This window comes from Erpetoichthys calabaricus, chromosome 11, assembly GCF_900747795.2.
Source record: "Erpetoichthys calabaricus chromosome 11, fErpCal1.3, whole genome shotgun sequence".
Taxonomy (NCBI): Eukaryota; Metazoa; Chordata; class Cladistia; order Polypteriformes; family Polypteridae; genus Erpetoichthys; species Erpetoichthys calabaricus.
Genome location: NC_041404.2, coordinates 87,737,976 through 87,760,671, shown reverse-complemented (window position 1 = coordinate 87,760,671; position 22,696 = coordinate 87,737,976). Strand labels below are relative to the sequence as shown.

Sequence of the window (22,696 nt, the reverse complement as noted above, 5' to 3'; positions counted from 1 at the left end):
CAAACAACTGAACTAACCAGAACATTTCAGGCATACATCCAGCATTCAAACTATGTATAAAAAGCACAACTGTTAAAGGAATTTAGCATTTCTTAATTGAAAATGTTCCTTTAATCCTCAACATGTCTCAATGAGTCGTTCTGGTGGTTTTACTTGACGTTTTGATCTTCTGGTTAATTGTGTTTGCAGTTGAGATGTTCTTTCCTGATTTATACTTGTTTTCTCGTTAATATTTGTTTCGCTGGTGTTAGTGTTCTGATTAGAGGTTATTGGTCCTTTGATGTCTCGACGGTTTCTTCTTAGAACAGGTCCTATTACGCAATTCCATCACATACTGGTCTATTGTTTCACCGCTTTTCTGGAAACATGCAAAAAACTTGTGCCGCTCAAACATCACATTGCGCTTTGGGTTGCAATACGTTTCAAATTTTTCAACTATTTTGTTCAATTTCATATTGTCTCCATCTTCTTCAAACTGAAAATTGTTATACACCTCTAGCGCCTCTTCGCCAATTACATGTAGAAGCATAGACGCTTTCATTTTTTCACTTTTCCTATCTGCTTCAATCGCAGCAAGATACAACTCGAATCTCTGTTTAAATCTTTTCCAATTTTCAGCTACATTTCCTTTTAACTGGAGATTTGGTGGGGGCTGTAATCCTTCCATATTTTTTTTTCTCTTTTGCTAGAACGTCTTAGCGCTTTCTGACCACGTTTTCGGGTTACTAACAGACACGAGACTCGTTCAAAAGCTGAACTTCTTCTTCACATTCCTCTTCCAAACCGCCACTTCTGACACCATGTAGTGATCTTGTTAGGTTCGTAGTTTAATCAATACACAGGATTGAAAGATATAATAACTTTTTAATAGACAGACTTTAGAGACATTTACTGTACAAGTTACTACTCGTTCTTTAGTTCACGCCCATTCTCCTACTTGCATCGGCATTCACAGGCATTACTAATCATTCTGTAAGTATCCCTTAATAGACCTTACTAATCAACTATCATTACAAAATCCAACGTGGTTTGTGCCCTTCAGAATGAAAACAGTTTGCATTTACTTTTTTAATAAAAGGCGAGCTTTTAAGCCTGAGAAATCACCCCGTAAATGCACACGTTTAATTGCACATGTGTTAATATGTATGCTTACACACTATTAAACCCACCAAGACATGGAATCGTTTAAATCAAGGCGCTGCTCTACCTTCTTCCAGATCGGCCCCAAGGCGTTTCACGTGATTACGTAGGAGGCGTGATGACGCAATACGCGACTCCGCCCCCGTCCATTACAGTATATGGACAAAAAACAGGTTCCAGTTATGACCGTTACGCTTTGAATTTCGAAATAAAACCTGCCTAACTTTTGTAAGTAAGCTGTAAGGAATGAGCCTGCCAAATTTCAGCCTTCCACCTACACGGGAAGTTGGAGAATTAGTGAGTGAGTGAGTGAGTGAGTGAGTGAGTGAGTGAGTGAGTGAGTGAGTGAGTGAGTGAGTGAGTGAGTGAGTGAGTGAGTGAGAGTCAGTCAGTGAGGGCTTTGCCTTTTATTAGTATAGATTTAAGTTAAACCTGTGCGATACCCATTCATACATCCAGTTTTTTGGAGCCTCGTCACACCTGCGATAAAGTTCTCTACACTGAACATAATAGTATTATTACTGATAGTTGCACTATTATTTATTTTATTGTTATTATTTATTCATTTAAAAATTATGCAGTTTAATGATGATAAAGTTGTTTAAAAAGTCACTTTAACGTGTCAGTGGACAGAGATTGTTAACATTAACAGAAAGTGTAGTTGGTTTACAAAAAATATTTACTATTTATTCCTTTTCTAAGACATATTCAGTGCAATACAACTTTTGACAAGCACTTCTGGATATTTTACTAAGTCTAAATGCCTCTTTGTATGGTTGAAAATATGTTGTCAAAATTATAGTTTAAGTTTTTGCAAAATTTGTTCAATAAAAAGGTTCTATATTTTGGCTGCATCTGTCATGCAATGTGATACCTTCTCCATTAGTGCCACCCCCTTGAAAACTATCACTTTATGGGGCAATGCAAACCTGAATTAATACTTGTGTGCACATTAAAATGTTTTTTTTTTGTATAGTGTACAATACTCTTGACAGTGGAATAGGTTATTCTTAGCCAGTAATTCCAGGGGAAAATGTGGTTAACATCCACTCATGCATGGGGAAAAAAATACCGTCGAATACCGTGAAACCGGGATAATTTAGAAAAATACCGTGATATAGATATATAGGTGCATTACACAGTATTCACCAAATTAAAATAAAATAAAACAAGTGCAACTTGGTGATGACATCTTTACCAACTGAACCATCATTTAGGCAAACTGCATTAACATGGACCTTGCTTCAAGCTAAGCTATACTGGGAAGAAAGAAACAAACTATATGTCGAGAACAAAGTCAACATTTCCACTTTATTCTCGCCGTTTATGTCGAGATTAAAGTCGACATTTCCACTTTATTCTCGCCGTTTATGTTGAGATTTAAGTCGACATTTCCACTTTATTCTTGCCGTTTATGTTGAGATTTAAGTCGACATTTCCACTTTATTCTCATAGTTTACTTCATAATTAAAGTAGAATGTCATAAACTAAACTTCTTCCTAAAATCAATGTTTAATCAATTACTTAATTTACCCTGTCATAAATTAATGCAGCACATTAAATGCTTTGTGTTACGTTCCCCGACCCAGTGGTTAATCACTACGCTTCTTAAACTGACTTCCTCCGCACTAAGAGAAGACAGCAATCACCATACAGAATCCATTCACTTCATGATATTCCTGCTTTCTGAAAATTTAGAATGCTAAGATAAATACTTGATATCATTTTCATGATGAAATGCATTAAAGCAGGTATTACACATGCACGGCAGTGAGGCGGTAGTGCTGCTCCCTCGCAGTAAGGGGTCCCCAGGTGTATGTTCAGTGTAGAGAACTTTAAGGCAGGTGTGACGAGGCTCCAAAAAACTGGATGTATGAATAGCTATCGCACAGGTTTAACTTAAATATTGTGTAAATGTTGGGTTTGTGATCTGCTGGTCGGAGACACGAACACAGAATTCAATGCATGTTCTTCTGAGCGGGCTATCTTTATTGCATGCATGCTGCCTCTATCTGACGTAGGCTACCAAAACCCCAGTTCCTATCCTTCCTTTTTCTTTCACCACATAACCAATCACCACACGATAAACGTCTTTGTGAAATTAAAACTAGTTATAAACTTAGCCCACGGAGTGTTCAGAACTTTAAAAATATCTTCGTTATACATGTTTAATTATGCCATCCATTCAGAGTTGCGCCCATCTCTGAACGAGTCGCCAGCACATCGAAGGATGAATACAAGCAAAACATACACTAGCAGGGTCAATATAGCACAACAAAGCCCCACATCCTACATGACTTTGAAAAGAAACTGAAGCGCCGAGTAAACCCACCAGAAAAACATGCAAATGCAAGGCAGGCACGCCGCCATGCCCCCATATGATTAATGCATGCTTTAATGCATTTCACCATGAAAATTATATTAAGTATTTATTTTAGTATTCTAAATGTTCAGAGAGAAGGAAGATCATGAAGTGAATGTATTCTGTGTGGCGATCGCTGCCGGCGCCTCCTCTTAGTGCAAGAAGAAGTCAGTTTAAGAATCACTTAACACAAAGCATTTAATGTGCTATATAACTTATGACGGGGTTTGAGAAAATCTAGTAAATTAAATATTCATTTTACGATGAAGTTTAGTTTATGATGTTCTACTTTAATGACAAATTACGAGAATAAAGTCAACATGTCAACTTTAATCTTGACATAAACGGCGAGAATAAAGTCAACATGTCGTCACACTATTACACAGTACCCAGGTACATTACACTGTATTGAAAACAAATAAAACAAGTACAACTTGGCTTGCAGTATTATCCAGTAGTATAGAAACAGTATTTACACATCTGACCTTTTAAAACTAAAGTATCTCCAGGCTCTCTGTCCATTTTCACCGCGCAGCATTCCTATGCTACCGCCCACTATTTGGTGGTGTAGCAGTGAAAAAGAGCCCTAGTGCAACAAATCTGTGTTTAGTGGTGTAGCAGTGAAAAAGGACCCCACTTGAACAGTTTCCCGCTGCGCCACGTTCCGAATGTCGTTTAGGCAATTTAAACCGGTGTTGCAGTATAAGAAAAATCCATATCATAAAAAAAATAAAAAATGGTTTTCGGTATGAACCGGTATACCGCCCAGCACTAGTAGTACCCAAACTATTCCGAAGCAACGTTTGCACGGATTTGTGTTTTTTGTATCTCACACCGTCATACACCTTTATGGTAAAAGCATCCCTTATCTACGATGGAACGTTCAATCAGAAGTAAACATGAAGCTGGTTTTAAATTAAATGTCGTTGAAGTAGCGAAAGAAATTGGTAACTGCGCTGCTGCAACAAAATTCGATGCGTCTGAGAAACCGATGCGAGATTGGATGAAGATGTAAAAAAACATACACTCATTTTTGAACATGTGTATAAGTCGGGGTATGATTTTATGACTGATTTTTCGGGTTTCAAGACCCGACTTGTACGTGAGTATATACGGTAATTGAATATGTGGTTTTTTCTTCTATTGATGAAGAAAGGAAGGGGGGGTGCCGAAGTAAAATAACTGACTCTAAAGAGGTAGGTGAATAAAATTCGAGGCTTTTTTTTTTTTTTTTTTTTTTAATAAAGTCTACATAATAACGACTATAAAGATGAAAATTGGGTCATCATTGGACCCTATATGACAAGACACAATTCAGGTTATGTGAATTGGCTATAGTGTGTGTGCACCTTGTGATGGGCTGGTATCCCATTCAAAGATTGTTCTTCCCTTGTGCCCCATACTTATTGGTATTTGTCTTAACTGCCACGTGACTCTCTTCTGGATAAGGGGGTTTGGAAGATAGATGGGTGGATAAAGATCCTTCAGGAAAAAAGTTACTTACAGTAAAGCTGTAAGTAACAGCTTAATAGCTCTGCAGTAGCTATATCTCCAATTGTTTATTTGTTCTATGTTTTAAAGCACATTGAAACTGGTGGTGGTTCATGGCCCAGGCAAGGTTTTTTTTACTGCTACTCGACTTGTTAATCCTGTAGCTCTTCTCAGCATAGTAGATAATGACACTTGGGTACTTCAATTATTGTCCTGTGAGGCACCTATCATGCAAGTAACATATTTTCTGATTCTGTTGTGGCTTTGGGTCAGACAGAGGTTTGCACAGTTACCATTTTCCTTGAGAAATTGCACATCCCGATATCATGTCTTTCTTTGCAATATTTGTAAAGGAAACACCTAAACTTTCAAGGGATATAATGGTCTGCACATCTTCTTTGTTAGTTTTCTTTTCATCTTCATTAGGACAACAAACTGTGCAATATCCTCCAAATAATGCTTCAGAGGGTGCCACAGAACAGTATGTTCCTACACTGCTTTATACAGACAGAGGGTTTGTAAATATTCTACAAAAGCTGGAACACTTATACAAAATAGTGGCATCAATTATCAAAGATTTAATTAACTTCCACTGCCTTACAGACACTGAAATTCTTTAGTAGTTATGCTTAAACTACACTATAAGACTCAGATATTAAACTAGTTTGAGTATAGGCAAAGATTAACAAAAAGCCAGCAACTGTAAATGCATACTTTTTTTTTTTTTAGATACAGCTAAAACTGTATGTGGGAGAATGAAATACATCTGTTTATCATTATATTCAGTGATTATTTTTTCCGTTGTTTAATCTAATTAGGGAGGACAATTAGAAATGGAAAGTAAAAGATACAACAATTGACTACTGTAGGCTGGAAAGGTTGGAGAATGAAAACATTCAGGCTGCTGCATTCAAGGAAAATGGAGAGATCAGAGATTCAGTTAAAATCAAAAAGCTATCTTTTTGAAACTGTATGCTGACAAAATGCAAAAATACTTATTTACATTGTTCATCTTTTTAGCTTTCAAGAGACATCCACAATGACCTCAGACACTTTAAAATTCTGTGCATTATAGAAAACACTGATGCAAATAAAAGTACCTATAAACTTGAATTCATGTACAGTGCATCCGGAAAGTATTCACAGCGCATCACTTTTTCCACATTTTGTTATGTTACAGCCTTATTCCAAAATGGATTAAATTCATTTTTTTCCTCAGAATTCTACACACAACACCCATAATGACAATGCGAAAAAAGTTTACTTGAGGTTTTTGCAAATTTATTAAAAATAAAAAAATTGAGAAAGCACATGTACATAAGTATTCACAGCCTTTGCCGTGAAGCTCGAAATTGAGCTCAGGTGCATCCTGTTTCCCCTGATCATCCTTGAGATGTTTCTGCAGCTTAATTGGCATCCACCTGTGGTAAATTCAGTTGATTGGACATGATTTGGAAAGGCACACACCTGTCTATATAAGGTCCCACAGTTGACAGTTCATGTCAGAGCACAAACCAAGCATGAAGTCAAAGGAATTGTCTGTAGACCTCCGAGACAGGATTGTCTCAAGGCACATATCTGGGGAAGGTTACAGAAAAATTTCTGCTGCTTTGAAGGTCCCAATGAGCACAGTGGCCTCCATCATCCATAAGTGGAAGAAGTTCGAAACCACCAGGACTCTTCCTAGAGCTGGCCGGCCATCTAAACCGAGCAATTGGGGGAGAAGGGCCTTAGTCAGGGAGGTGACCAAGAACCCGATGGTCACTCTGTCAGAGCTCCAGAGGTCCTCTGTGGAAAGAACCACCTTCCAGAAGGACAACCATCTCTGCAGCAATCCACCAATCAGGCCTGTATGGTAGAGTGGCCAGACGGAAGCCACTCCTTAGTAAAAGGCACATGGCAGCCCGCCTGGAGTTTGCCAAAAGGCACCTGAAGGACTCTCAGACCATGAGAAACAAAATTCTCTGGTCTGATGAGGCAAAGATTGAACTCTTTGGTGTGAATGCCAGGCGTCACGTTTGAAGGAAACCTGGCACCATCCCTATGAATGGATGAAAACCTGCTCCAGAGCACTCTTGACTTCAGACTGGGGTGGACGGTTCATCTTTCAGCAGGACAACGACTCTAAGCACACAGCCAAGATATCAAAGGAGTGGCTTCAGGACAACTCTGTGAATGTCCTTGAGTGGCCCAGCCAGAGCCCAGACTTGAATCCAATTGAACATCTCTGGAGAGATCTTAAAATGGCTGTGCACCGACGCTTCCCATCCAACCTGATGGAGCTTGAGAGGTGCTGCAAAGAGGAATGGGCGAAACTGGCCAAGGATAGGTGTGCCAAGCTTGTGGCATCATATTCAACAAGACTTGAGGCTGTAATTGCTGCCAAAGGTGCATCAACAAAGTATTGAGCAAAGGCTGTGAATACTTATGTACATGTGATTTCTCAGTTTTTTTATTTTTAATAAATTTGCAAAAACTTCAAGTAAACTTTTGTCATGTTGTCATTATGGGGTGTTGTGTGTAGAATTCTGAGGAAAAAAATGAATTGAATCCATTTTGGAATAAGGTTGTAACATAACAAAAGGTGGAAAAAGTGATGCGCTGTGAATACTTTCTGGATGCACTGTAAGTACAAGCCTGTCAGGAATGAGAAAGAAGGGAGAGTAAAGTGAAGTTTTGGGGATTGAAAAATGTTACATTTAGTTCACAGTAAATGACTAATGCAGAAACTGACACCAGTGGCTTCATCCCTATGCCTGAATGACTGACAAATAATGTGGGTTTTAAGATATGATGCATCTTATTTAGTATTGCACATATCTTGTTCCAGTGTGCTTACATTTTCAAACACTTGTTTTAATATTGGCTTCCACCATGCCGCATTTTAATTTATAACTGTAGGGGCAGCATTACAGAAAGACATTGAAGCTTTATTCAATCAATGGATGCTCGCTCTCAACCAATATGTATTATATGAAACAATTTTTAATGGGGGAAATTGTAGAACATGCAAATAGTATTATCTGTCCCTGGCGTTTCTTAAACTACAGGTCGCGGTTTGCAGTCATTGTGTCGCAAGTTACTGTTGTATTTAATGGCAATGATTTGCAGATGGTTTGTGAATTTGGTGGTGGTGGGTTACCATAAGTCAGCCGATGAAGTTGTGGATTTTCCAATAATAAAAAAAAAATTGTCACCAATAACTTGATCTTTTGCAGTGATTTTCTTTATTACCACAAAATGGAATTCCTTGCTTGATTGCATCTTATTTATATAAAAAGTTGTAATCATCAAGAAAAAAACTGCACTAATACTATGGGGTTTTCTGGACAGTAATTTCAACTGCATTTAGTTTATACAAATCACAGGTGCTTTGCTGAGAAGTAAAACAAATACTGAATGCTTCAATTAACATGTTCTTCAACTTATAATTCAGAAGATAAATTAAACATCAGCATGGGCTTCTAATCAACAATATCTTGAGAATAATATCTGTTAGCAAATGTGAATGGAAACAGAAAAATAAATGGCAGGGAACATAACTGAGATAAAAATAAAAACAAATAAAACAAATAAGCTTTAAGGAACCCAAATAAAGCCACATTTTCTGATGGTTTGATCAAAGAAATGAAAACAAGGCTTACTTGGAATAGAAAAAAAAACCTCATTCATAAAATCAATATAGCATCAAAAACATGAATTCTGCACTAGAATATTCTTTAAAACACACACACACACAGAATCAAGACAACACAAGACCTGCACTTCTTGTGCTAGAAAAGTTCCCCTCTTGTTCAGCTCCTTCATTAAACTGTGAATGGCCATCCTGATTTCCATTTTGACTCGTCTTTCCACTTCCTTCAATTCCTTAATCCTGTAAGAAGGTTAAACAGCAAAATGAAAAGCATTACCTGCAAAAATAAAATTAATTCTTTTCCCAAAATAAAACAAGCTCACATAAAAATAATTTTCAGTTTCAGCTCTTTGAAATAAAAAAACATTACTCCAGCATATGACTTGTTATTCACTTAAAATTACAGAATTTTGAAAAGCATTATACATATTGCACATGCAAATAATTGTATCTACCCTAAATCACCAAGACAATAAAGTTGCACACTCTGGGCAGAAATACCCTTGATGTCAAAGTATGTCATAGAAAGATTATCAGGTTTATGTAGAAAACACAGAGCAACCAATACACAGATATGGCCTACCAAACCACCGATTCTTAAATATTTCCTATGCAAGAAAAAGAAAGAAAACAATTTTGGCAGCACTGCTTGCAAGGTCTCCACATCTCATGCAGCACTGGGTACCACAAAAAAAAAAAAATCCAAAACATTTACACCAAACTAAAACTGCAGCAAAAACAAAGTTTAGTCATTAATGTTGTCTGTGCTTTTATATGGTGTGCGTCACTATATTATGAAAACACAATGTAAAAAGTAAAATAAAGAATTCATTAAATAAACCAGACCTTCCAATTATCCTTATTTTTTGTAGAAATGAAAAATTGATACTGAATTAACATCAAAATAAGCTGTGAAAGAAAGATGGATTGTTTGAATGCAAGTGGAAAAGTATAGAGGGACACAGTTTTCTGATTGTATGCACCAACATGTGTGCATGTGTATATACATTAGATATTTCTAAATACACACAAACCAACACAAGAACACATATGGTATTGTTATTATGACAGAGCTGTTTGATAAATTTTAATCCAAAATAATATACAGTATTTGTTATTATGACTGGCTATTTAATAGTTCTACGACCTGTGGACAGAAACTGTCCCTGAATCTTCTGTACAGCTTGCTTTAAAAGAGGAATAAGAAAATTATCTCTTCAAGGATGACTGAGGTCTTTAACAATATTGTCTGCATTTCTAAGTCAGCGCTTGTTACCAGTCTTGAACAGAAGGGAGATGCTTTCCAGTAATACTGTATGATGCCTTTACTACCTATGGCATGCCACAAAATTGAGTCGTGTAGGTATTTGACAACCAAATGAGCATAGACTCTACTGGACAAGCTTTCCTTAGATATCTGAGGAAGTAATGGTGCTGGTGAATCCTCTTGACAAGAGCTGAAATGTGCTTATCAGTGTTGGTCATTCCAAGAAATATAAAATAAATAATAAAGCTTAATAATAATTATGTTTTAAACAATAATGGATAAATAATAAAGCTTATTACTTATTACTGTTATTACAGGTACTGCTACAACTACACATTTCATGATAAATTGGTTACCACTGTTAGAGTACTCAAACACTCACATAAACATTAAAACTGATGGTTTATTTTAGTATTTCTATCTTCCCACTTTTCACTGGAATGCTATAATAAAAATATACTTACATACTGCGAAGGTTCCTGGCACTTTTTCTTACTCCATATGTACACTCTTGGAGATGCTTGAGAATATTCTCCAAAATGAGACGTTGTTCTGGAATGGCATTTTCCAGGAACTGGTATCTAACAAGAAACAGAATAATCACAAAAACTGATATTTGGTATTAGTAATGTAAAATGTAGTTGCTACAAAAAAGGTGGGGTGGAGAGTTGTTTTTGAATAGAAAGAAAAGCAAAAGCATAAACACTGTAGTGAAATAAAAAGCATACAATTCCTGTGTTAACACTTAACACAACGATAACTGCCTGCTAAACTGTGGTCAATCATCATTTTTGGTATGTTCACAAGTATATCCAGTGATGACATTACAGCAGCTTTTTTTAAATAAATAAAATAGGCTTATTGGAGGGATGAACATTTAAACCCAAACAAATTAACATTTAAGACAAGCTTCAGAATCCCTATCCTTTTTTGGGTAAAGAATCCCATAGCTATTACTTTACTAACACATATTGTACTCTGCTATTTTGGGTACATTATCTAGCCCCATTAGTATTAGATCCAAGCATCACTTGGGCGACTGTATAGAAGCATTTCACATAAACATAAAACCTGAGGATTAGTTGGGCTGTGAAAGTCCCAACAGCGTTAGTGTCAAGCATTGCTCAGGAAACAATACAGGCGTGTCTTGCATAAGCCACAAGCCCGAGGGTTACCCAGGAAACGGTGCAGACACAACTTCTCTTAGCCTCATAATGGTGTCTCATAAGAAACGCTTTTCAGCAGCCCAGGCGTTGCACACTCTAGACATGTGATACATGAAGTAATTACAAAGTGAATCTGTCTTCAGGCAGTGAAACTGAAATTAACAGTGAAATCAAAAGTGATTCTGATGAATCCTAAAGTGACACTCGAGTCAATCATACATGTTCATGCAGTGTGCTGTTCAAAAGCTGATCAGTCTTGGAAAGAAAACCGGCAAGAAATCATGCTACTATTGTCTTGACTGTGACAATGGGTTTTGTATTTAACTGTGCTTCAAGATATATACCACACAAACTATTTTGAAACTCTACGATATTAGCATTATTTTTATTATTATTCATTATGAATATTTGCCTCATTATCTTACATTCTCTGCAGACTTTGTACTTTTAGTGTTTTGCATATTTTTACAATAGAAAAATGAGAATTAATAATCATCATTTTACAAGCCAAAAAATGCAACACTTTTTACATGTTTTTTGAGAAAAAAATGTAACGCTAAGGATGCTAGAATGCAAAAATATAAATGTGTAATTTTCCCTGCTGCCTGCTTTAATTCATTAATTAATTCATTACATTTATATAGCGCTTTTCTTAGTACTCAAAGCGCTATCCACACAGGGAGGAACTGGGAAGCGAACCCACAATCTTCCACAGTCTCTTACTGCAAAGCAGCAGCACTACCACTGTGCTTTAGCACTCTTATTGCCTGAGGTCATAGATATGAAAGATATTGTAACATATGAGGACTACTGAAGGAATTTGGGGCATTATGTTAAAGTCTTACATAATACAGAGTATAAAGGGGAGAATATGGTCGCTCTAGGACTCTACCGCAACAAAACATCATGTAAGCAAAAATATTACTATAGGCAAACCAAAGAATTTGTACTTAGGAAATAAAGAAGACATACAAAGAATCTGACACCATGCTGTGGTCGGACTTGTGTGTCAATATGTATGTAATTTACAAACTGGGTTTAACTACATACTATTTGCAACTACAAAGCAACATGCACATATTATACAATGGCTAGAACTCACTTATGATCTTTGTGATCATGCAGCTGACAGTCTCTGCAAGTAAGTACCTCACACGTGACACAAAATATTTTGAGAGGTTCATGCCGATGGGCTGGACAAAAAAGCAGTCGATCTGGAGTAACACCAGTGGCTGCTGCAGAGTCTAATGTCAGAAAGAGGAAGAGAAAGAGATCAGTTAATTTATAAACACCGCAATAATTGTGAAACACTCAGCACAATAGTTGAAACTTACCAGCTCCTTCTTCTCTACGTCGTACAGTGTGGTCCTTGGTAATCTTCACCCTCTGATGTGCACCCACACATGCATCACATAGCCATTCTGAACAATCTATGCAAAAGCTTGAGGCTTCTGCTTTGTCCTCACAGCAGATACATACCTTTAAAAATCAGGAAGCATGAAATAATTTGCAAGTGAACATTGACAGCAGTATTTTTTTTAAGATGAATTATGAAATTCACATTATCATCTTCCATTTAGATGAAGCAGCCATTTTATCTTCAAGCTATGAAATCTGGGTGTTTATACTTAATACAAAACCACATACACTCAAATAAGTAAGTCTTCACTGAAAAAATATTAACAATCTCCATTTCTTGGCCCGTACTGGCTGAAGTCATGAAACAAGAATGGTTTAATGTGAAGTTCTTCATACAGTAAATACAAGCTTGCATTAAATATTTGTTATATTCTTATAATGTCAAAGACACCAGCTTGCACCTTAATATATGTTAGACAATGAATACGGAAAGGCTGGAAGACCTGTTGGCTTATACCATATAAGCCTTATTAAGCATCATCTTGCTGGGGATGTTTCCTTAGAACCTGTGTGGAGTGTTTTTCCCCCCTCCCTATTGTTCCCAGTTGACTTTACTTTAATACAATTAATATTATGTTATACCAGATATCTCATTACTCTGCGCTTTAACTCTCACCAACATTTAGCCTTTCCAATTAATACAACTAGCATATATTTGGAATGTAGGAGGAAAAATCAACAGAGGCAAGGGGGAATACAGTGCTCAGGATTCAAACCTTACCAGTCTGTACCAGTACCATTGTTCCACAAAAAGTTATACAGTATATTGATAACCTGTGTACTGCAGAAAAAAAAAACAATAAGCATGAATTATACTGGATCAAAGGCAGGTGCCAGTCCTAAACAAGGCACTAGCCTATTTCAGAGAACACACTGACAAATGCTTGCACCCTACCATACACAGTGCCAATTCAGAGACACCAGTTAACCTAACATACATGTTGTTTGGATGTAGGAAGAAAACTGATGTACCCTGACAAATCCAATGCAGATACAGGGAAACCAATCAGACTGAACAATAACAAAGAAACAAATGATATTATCAATGAATAAATAATGTTACCTTGTATAAGCAGGTACTCCGCAAAATAGTGCTTTACTAAATCCAAATAATTTAAAATGCACTGCATGTACAGGTAACAAATCACATATGACACTTATGACACTCACTTGAATTGAGAATAATACCTTCTACGGATGTTACAAGAAATTATTTTTTGGTAACAAGTCAATACTAAAATGCCAAAAAATGTATTGGCACTTACTTTTTTACAGTATTGGTGAAATTTGGTACCATACTAAATAGGCATAATAATATTTTAGATATCTGTCTGAGCATCCTTCCATTTTCTAAGCAATGTCAGGGACACACACACATAGGACTAGGGACACAATGATACCAATACTATCTTTTGATTTTGCTACTCGTAAAAATGCCCTAATGCCTATAATCAATACAATTAACAAACAATTGTGATTGTGTGTACCTTAAACAGCAAAAAAAAAAATGTTTTGGTTATTTATAATTTATGATGAAAACCAAACCCTAGTGGACTCTATATTGTGAAAGCAAACGTAAGGATGAGTACAGTGAAATTGCCTCTGCTAGCACACATCACCCAACAATGCAGCAGACTCTAGCAAAGAGAGAAAAGGTTGTCAAAATATTTGCCCACAAGCACTTAAAATAACAGAAGCCCCTGCCAGTATACTGTGCTTGACGATCAACCACTGTCAGTTGTCAACAAGGTGTGATTTTGTCACATCATGAATGTGACAGAACCCAAGCACAACATTCCAAGTTGTGCCCACGACACAGAGATCATCTTACCAAGGATGATACTGGAGTCCCAAACTTTTCCTATGTTGCTCATATAGTCCAACTGGCAGTAGCAGATGGTGTTTTTGCCAAGCACAGTGTTGCTTGGGCACTTTAAGCATTACGCCTTAGTATACTCCCACTTAGAGGACCTACAGTATCACCACTGTACTCGATCCAATGTACACCCTTTTAATAGGCTATGTGACACACTTCAGTTGAAAGTAGCATGGGTTGATGTACCACTGTTTGCTTTTTCTAGGTTACACCCTCTATTTTAATGGGGAAGCTAAATGGTAAATTCCAAGATAACTTACTTAAATTGGAAAAAATAATAAACTTCACTATTTAAACTATGCTATATACTTTTCATGTATTTTATTAACATGGAAACGTTTTGTTACCTTCTAAGCTTTCTGTAATTGAAGAGCCTGCTTTGGACACGATAAACACACAGTTTGTGTTTTAATCAATGAAATCAAACACTCAAGGGTCACTTAATATACATGCTAATCATGGCTGACTATATTACAATTAAATGTATTTTTAATAGACATGGAAAGCGAGTTTCCTTGCAAAACACAGTACTGAATGCGTCTGTTTTCTGACTGAACGTGGCAGAATTTAAATCTGTGCTATGGTTTATCATTGTTTCATAATGTGAATTATTATTGGTGCAGTTTTGTTACTTACAGTATAACACTGAAAATAAGCACTAAACATAAAACGTATATGTTGTATCTCCATGAATACTAATGATTCTGCATTCTTCTTCTTTCGGCTGCTCCCATTAGGGGTTGCCACAGTGGATCATCTTCTTCCATATCTTTCTGTCCTCTGCATCTTGTTCTGTTACCCCCAACACCTGCATGTCCTCTCTCACCACATCCATAAACCTTCGCTTAGGCCTTCCTCTTTTCCTCTTCCCTGGCAGCTCTATCCTTAGCATCCTTCTCCCAATATACCCAGCATCTCTCCTCTGCACATGTCCAAACCAATGCACATTCAAATTGATTATTTTACTGGATCAATGCAATTTTTGCTTTTGTCTAACAAAGATCACATATTACTATCCCAATTCATTATTTTAGAGTTCCATATACTCACATATGGAAGCATACAGTATAGATATAGATACAGATACTGCAGATATTCTTTTGAAACTGCTTCTGTTAGCCATAGATTTTCACAAATTTGCATCCTGAACATGACTATGTAAATAAATTTGAAGAATTTATTACTAATTACTTCTCTAGGATGGCTAATTAAAAAAATCATTATTTGCCAAAACTTTTTAAAATAAATATGTAGCAGTTTGAAACAATCTCTTCAATTCTTTACATAAAATGTCTTTAAGTATCAAAAATCATCCAATGGAATATACATCAAAATGTCATGTGCATCAGCAGAAAAATATGTTTGCCGTTATAGATACAGGTAAAATTCCATTATAACGAATATCTTTACAACGAAATTTTCATTACAACGAAGTATTTTTATGGTCCCGACAGTTTCCCCATATGACTGGAGTCTATAGCAATCTCGTTACTACGAAGTACATTCAGCAGATACATTCATTATAATGAAGTGCACAAAAGACCTTGAAATGCCTGAATGAATCATCCACAGAGCAGTTAGTTCTGTAGCCGCAGCTCAGTTGTGCACAACGATCCACAAGCAGAAACCTTGTCATTTTTTTTTCTTTCTTCGGACTTTCCTTGTACTGTTTTTTTTTTTTTTTTTGCTTTTTTTGTTTCCTGCGGTTTTCAGTGGTACCTTTTACTTATTGCTCGTCAACATTTGAAAAACATCCATTGGAAATTAACTCATTGTCACCCTCCTATAGAAACGGCATACACGGAAAAACGATAATAGTTCATATTAGAAGAAAAAAAAAATAATAATTTTTTGCAGCTCTCGATTGCTGCAAAAAGAAAAAAGATGTTGCCAGTGAATTTGGAATTTCGCCTTCGACACTGTCAACTTTCTTGAAAGACAGAGCAAAAAAAGTAGAACAATCTCGGGTTGCAAACGTATCTGAACTGCTGCATTTGAAGACGTCGAAAAAGCCGTTTTTATGTGGTTCAGTGATGCTCATTCAAGAAACATTCCTATTAATGCAGCACTCATTCAAGAAAATGTGAGGGTTGTAAACTCTCTTGGGACGTCCCCCAACTAGACAGCAAGCCAAAGAGCGTCCCAAAGTGCGATCTCTGCATCTGTACGGGGCAATAGCAGGCTCACAGATATGCTGCATCTCTCCGCCAAAGTAAACAGAAAACATCTCGATGGGTGATGCAAGATTAGGAGCACATAAATTGTAAATGCAGAAACTGTAACAGGATTACTTGATCACTGACCTGGCCACGATCCTCCCTGATTGCTATGTCTATGTATAGCAGAGTGGCAAATCACGCTACAATAAATAACTGTGCCCGTTCCTGTTTCAAGCTGAATAAAGCTGGTTTTGCTAAAGTACTGAGACTAAGCCTCATGTTTTGGGGTGCAAGACAGGGACTTATAGCGCGACCCCGATCTTTTATGATTTGTTTCTGTGGCGCTTCACTACAGCAATGTGAGCCTCCTATTGCCCTGCCCCAGCAACGGACAAACAATCTTCCACAGACGCAATCGCGCTTCAGGACGCACTTCAGCGTGTCGTTCCCGTTGGGTAGAGTTCAGAAACCTCACAATATGAAGAAGAAATAATGATTCGGCTCCTGACAGATAACTGTGCTGCCCACAACATGCTTCCACATTAAGAAAATGTTTGCTTTGACTACCTCTCACCCAATTGCACAGCGGCGCTTCAGCCATTGTGTTTGGACATCATTTGCACCCTGAAAGTGTATTATCGCAAGGAAACGCTGAGAAAAATTCTCGTCTGCATAACTTGTAGGCAGGAGGAGATTAAAAGTAACGCGAAAGAAGCTATTGAAATGATTGCAAACGCCTGGATACAAGTTAAAGAAAGTACTATAGTAACAAATACAGAATCTCATTACAACGAAATATTCGTCACAACACAATATTTTTTAGGTCCCTGGGAGTTCGTTATAATGGAATTTTACCTGTATAAGGATCAGCGCTTTTCAAATATCAATACAGCCAAGGAAGCCAAAGAAGTGGTGTTGCTGGAGCTGCAGAAATTGTGTGGCCTAGAGGCAGTTGGACAGGATTATGCAACACTGCCTGCCAAAATCCCTGGAAGGACCAGCTGAGTAGTAGTTTAAAGCATATATTTAATGATTACTGTGTTCCAGTAGCTGCTGCCATACAGCTGTAAACATACCTGGGAGAAACCACAGTTTCACGTTCAGACAAAGCACTTAAGTACTGGTCAGTACTGATTCCTCACGTTGTCTCAGATGTCAAGGAAATACCTATCAGCCCCATGCAGTAGTGTAGACAGTGAGAGATTATTTAGTGCACTGTCATTTTATTAATGAAACCAGAAACAAGGTTACAGCTAAACAGGCAGAGATACTTTTGTTTATCAAAAGGAATCTGCCACTTACCTTCCCAAAAGAGTCCTAGACATTTCCAGTGACTGGTGTTCCTGAATGACTTTGACCTGTATAGCTTTATGACACTGAGCTAGCTATCTTAAAAGAATGGGGTACAGTAAGAGGCACTAAGAAATGATGATAAAGGTAAATGATGGAGAGCCTACTCTGATCAAGAATGAGTGGCATAGTATTAAAAATGATGGTCCAGAAATGCTGTCCTTAGGATCTTGAATGAACAAATTTAGAAGCAGCAATGAACAAAAAGTTACTCAAAAACTGCATGCAAACCTGGTAAACACATACCGCAAAGGATTTATAGCTATTGTTGAAGAAAAAGGTGGCTCAACTAAATATGGATTAATGGGACCTGACAAAAATATGTGAGCAACATATAACTTTTATACTTATTTTGTGTTTTATTTTCTTCTTAAGCATGTGGGTTTGAAATAAAAAAAAAAATCGATAACAAGACTATATCCGTTCAACTATTAATCTCTTCAACCCAACAATAAATACTCAAATACACTCTGAATTTTCATTAGTGTAAGAAATGCTTTCTTTCACAAGATATAAAAAAAAAACCTTGTAGTACCTTTTATGTTAACCAAAGAAACCAAAAGAAGATGGTTATCAGTCTGCTATTTTAATTATCTTGGTAAGCAGTCTTTATGTATCTGGACAAAGCACTAAGCTGACAGAAGTTAACCGATTCTTAAACTATTATAAAAATATTTTCCAAGTGCCAAACTACTCCCACTATTTCTTCCAAGGTTAATATTACTCACGTTATCAGCTTCAAAAGAAAATGAGCACTCCTTTTATAAAGATGATAGAATGAGATCTTCTGACCTCTTTTGTTTTGTTGCCATTGCTCTTTGAGGATGATGGTGTGTCCCGAATAAAGTAATTCTCTACCACATCATGAAGTTGGAACGTCTGCTTGCATACTGGACACTGCATCCATTCTGTTATAAAATATGAAAAATTTGGATGTTTAGATGAACAAGGCAGATCTTAAGATCACAAGTTAAACCTTTCAAGGAAAAAGTATATAACAGAATAATAAGAAACCTGCTTAATTCAATCGTCAGGAAGGTCTGTCAGCACTTCAGGCACAAGGCTGGAAGACACCCTAAGCAGTTTATCCGTCTAACACATGGCACACTTGTGCATACACCATGCTCAAACTCACGGAATAAATCTGGAATTGTAAATCAACCTAAACAGCACATTTTTGGGAAGACAAGAGGTAAACTTGAGCATCTGGTGAAAAACCACACAGGTATTGGCAGAATGTGTCAACGGAGTCCACATGAACTTATGTTAAAAGTGGCAGCACCACTACTTATTACACGTCCATACTGCTCTAGTTCATATGTATTGAAGACACTTTGCAATCTAAGAAAAGTAGATTAATTAGAAAAGTTAAGTGAAGATTATAAAATAATGAACAAAAAAAGTTTGTGACCTGTCTCTTGAGTGAGGTAAAAAAACAAAAATTAAAAAGGCTCCAACTTTCAAAACAGTTCAAAATCCTTTACTGCACCTACACATTATGCTATGTTTAATTTTTCCAACCTATGTGCAACAGTGTAATACAAGGTAATCTTACTTTGCAAGACATTAGATGAAGAATTTAGTAAAGCAAACAAGCCATAGTCAGTTTCAGTGCACAAAGCTTATGTCTTAGATTTTGAACTTCAATCCTGGTTTCCCCCACCCATTGGATGCAGGCTTCAGTCCCAAGCAATTTCACATTTAGAAAATCATCCAATCATCTATCCATTTTTTTAACCTGCTTTTCCAGAGCAGGGTCACAGGGGAGCTGGAGCCTATCCAAGCAAACACTGTACCACTACCTGATCTTGTTGTTTAATTAGATACACTTTTGTTTCCCTTTTCTTACTTTGCACTCAAAAAATTACAATTGAAATTTACATTTACACAGAAATTAAGATTTAACTCTAGTTTGCTATTTTCTTTTTTAGTCACTTTTTATAGTGGCTTATTTGATTTGTCAATTAATGCTGGGAGAAGCAGACAGGCCCAGGTATATATAACACTGAATGCAAACAGCATTAGCTACTTAAATTACTTGTGAAATTGCTTTAAAAAAATGTAAATCGCATATTAACAAAATTGCGAGGTCTGTATTTTTTTACTTAAGGAATATAGCAAAAGTTAGACCTCTTATCTTATATATAAACGTATACACGTGGAAGTGTGTGTGTGTCTATTTATCCAGCCTGGAAGCGCAAGGCTACAACATGAAGCTCAAAAAAATCGACTGTCGCCAAAGTGAAACTGCTAATACACAAGCGAGGTGAGCACATCGGCAAAACGAAACCTCCGAAGAGAGAGAAACTCGCTTAGCCGCTGATAAGACAATGTAGGCAAACATATCGGCAAATCGAAACCACCAAGGAAAGAGAACCTTGCTTAGCTGCTAATGCACAACCGATGTGACTGATTGATTGAAGTGCCAGAATCCATGGTTTCTAGGAACCTGGACTTTTTACAGCATGGGCTTACACAGCTAGTTACTTTATAAGACACTGAAAAATTCACACTTTTGTTTTTTAGTCAACTATATTACTGTAATACACTTCCAGCAGGACTACCCAAGAAGACATCAATCGATTGCCATTCGTGCAGAATTCAGCAGCCACAATCTCAACCAAAAAAAGAAAAGTTGACCAAATCCCACCAGTTTTAGTGTTGTTACATTGGTTACCCTGTGTCATTCAAAATTGACTTTAAAATACTACTAATGGTTTACAAAGCCTTAAATAATCTTGCTCAATCCTATATTTTGGAATCCCCTACACTCCAACTCATCTTCAATTGGATGTCTGCTTATAATTCCAAGAGTCAAGCTTAAAAGAACTGGTGTGGAGGCCTTTTGCTGTTATGCACCTAAAATCTGGAAAACTTTACCTATAGAAATATGCAAAGCTAATACTGTGGAACAAACAAAAAAACTGCTAAACCCTATTACTTTAATTTTGGCTTTCTCGTAGCCACATTTCAGTTGTATTCCTGATGGGACATATTCTTCAGGGAGCCATAATCTTTATTCATCTCCACTATTCTCTGCTGTCTTTTCTAGTTCTTCTGTGGTAGCTATCTGCGCCGCCACCACCTGATTAAGGCACCATACAGCCCCCTGAAATGATAGAATGTAGACAGGTTTCTCATCTGTCCACAAGACCAGCTTCATCAAATCCTATCATGGGAAACATGAAAACAAAGAGGACTGATTTAGGAACATTTATGTTAGGTAGAATGCCCAGTGGGGACTGGGCGGTATTTTGGCCTTGGAACCCTGGCAGATTTTTATTTTCTCCAGCCTACAGGAGTTTGTTTCTTCTGTCTGCCCTATTATTTGACCTTTCCTTGTTATGTTACTTACTCTTTAATATTATTGCCTTGTTTTTATTCTTGTAACATTCTCTTTGTCTTATTCTCTGTACATGTATTTAATTATAATTTTTTTTCCATGGCTCCAAAATCCGTACCAACCCCCTATTTTCTCTGCTGTTCTCTTTCCAGATTTCTGTGGTGGCAATCTGTGGTGCCACCACCACCTGATCAAAGTACCGTGCAGTCTCTACATTGATGGATTGAAGGCCAGAGGTCCACATGACCATCATCATCAAATTCTTCCATGTAAAGCCTGAAAACCATGAGGACTGATTTAGATCATTTACTGTAGGTAAATCATTTACTGTAGGTTAGGTAGAATGCCCAGTGGAGGTTGGGAGGTCTCATGGCCTTTGTTTTTTTTCTACAGCCCTCTAGAGGTTTTTTTTTTGTTTGTTTGTTTGTTTTTGTTTGTTTTTTCTGTCCTCCCTGACCATTGGACCGTACTTTATTCTTTGTTAATTGGTGTTGCCTAATTTGTATATTTTTTCTTTTTTCATCATGTAAAGCACTTTGAGCTACATTGTAGTATGAAAATGTGTTATATAAATAAATGTTGTTGTTGTTCTTTTTTTAATCAGGATAAAACAAATTGGTTGGGAAGTAAACAATAGAGCTGCTTTAAAAAAAACTTAAAAATCTCTGTTCTAAAATACAAACATTAAAACTAGAGATTAAGCGGGTTGGATAATGGATGGATAGAATAAGTAAATACATGGCTGGGTAGTTATTGGGACAATGAATAATTTAAGAGAATGAAATTCACAAAAACTGCGGTGGGTTGGCACCCTGCCCAGGATTGGTTCCTGCCTTGTGCCCTGTGTTGGCTGGGATTGGCTCCAGCAGACCCACGTGACCCTGTGTTCGGATTCAGTGGGTTGGAAAATGGATGGATGGATGGATGAAATTCACAAAAAAAAAAAAAGAATGAAAAATTCATTTTTTTTTTATTTTAATTTCTACTTCAATACATATGGATATTTTCTGAATGGTATCAGAATCATTATACTGGGGAAGGCTACCGTTTTAAAGTAGATCTGCCAATCCAACGAATTTCTGCTCATTCAGAAAAAGAAATGTATAATGTCATTTAAAGTCAATATGTGTTTAACGAGTGTGTGTATGTATGAAACTCATGGTGTTCATTAATGAGCAAAACTAAAGTTTTACATGGATTTAAATGCAGCACCATCAATAAGACAGGAAACAGCAGAGGTGGACAAATTGTAGATTAATATGGTAGTGTTCTGCGCTACCAGCTTTGCAAACCTGGTAGTCCAGACAAAGTTTATGAGGGCCTAGCTTTATATATAGGGTGGAGGGTTACCAGCAGCTTTTTACAGCAATGTTAATTTGCAAAGTTTTCTTGTAAACACAATTGGCATCTTGGAATAGAATATTTTAGCAAAAAGATGGATTTCTAAAGGCTTATGTCATGTTGATGTATGGTCTTTTTCCAAAGTAAA

The 22,696-nt window shown here is 36.9% G+C and overlaps 1 protein-coding gene across 2 annotated transcripts in view; it reads right to left on the bottom strand.

Moving 5' to 3' along the window:
- Window positions 1-22,696, bottom strand: part of LOC114661338 (transcription intermediary factor 1-beta-like) — a 114,366-nt gene that overhangs the window by 43,076 nt on the left and 48,594 nt on the right. For both annotated transcript variants that reach the window (XM_051933865.1, XM_051933864.1), the window contains exons 2-6: window positions 18,657-18,772; window positions 12,395-12,539; window positions 12,163-12,304; window positions 10,359-10,475; window positions 8,753-8,867 (exon numbers count right to left, since the gene is read on the bottom strand). In XM_051933865.1, coding sequence (XP_051789825.1) covers window positions 8,753-8,867; window positions 10,359-10,475; window positions 12,163-12,304; window positions 12,395-12,539; window positions 18,657-18,772 — 635 coding nt within the window. The remainder of the gene's footprint in view (window positions 1-8,752; window positions 8,868-10,358; window positions 10,476-12,162; window positions 12,305-12,394; window positions 12,540-18,656; window positions 18,773-22,696) is intronic.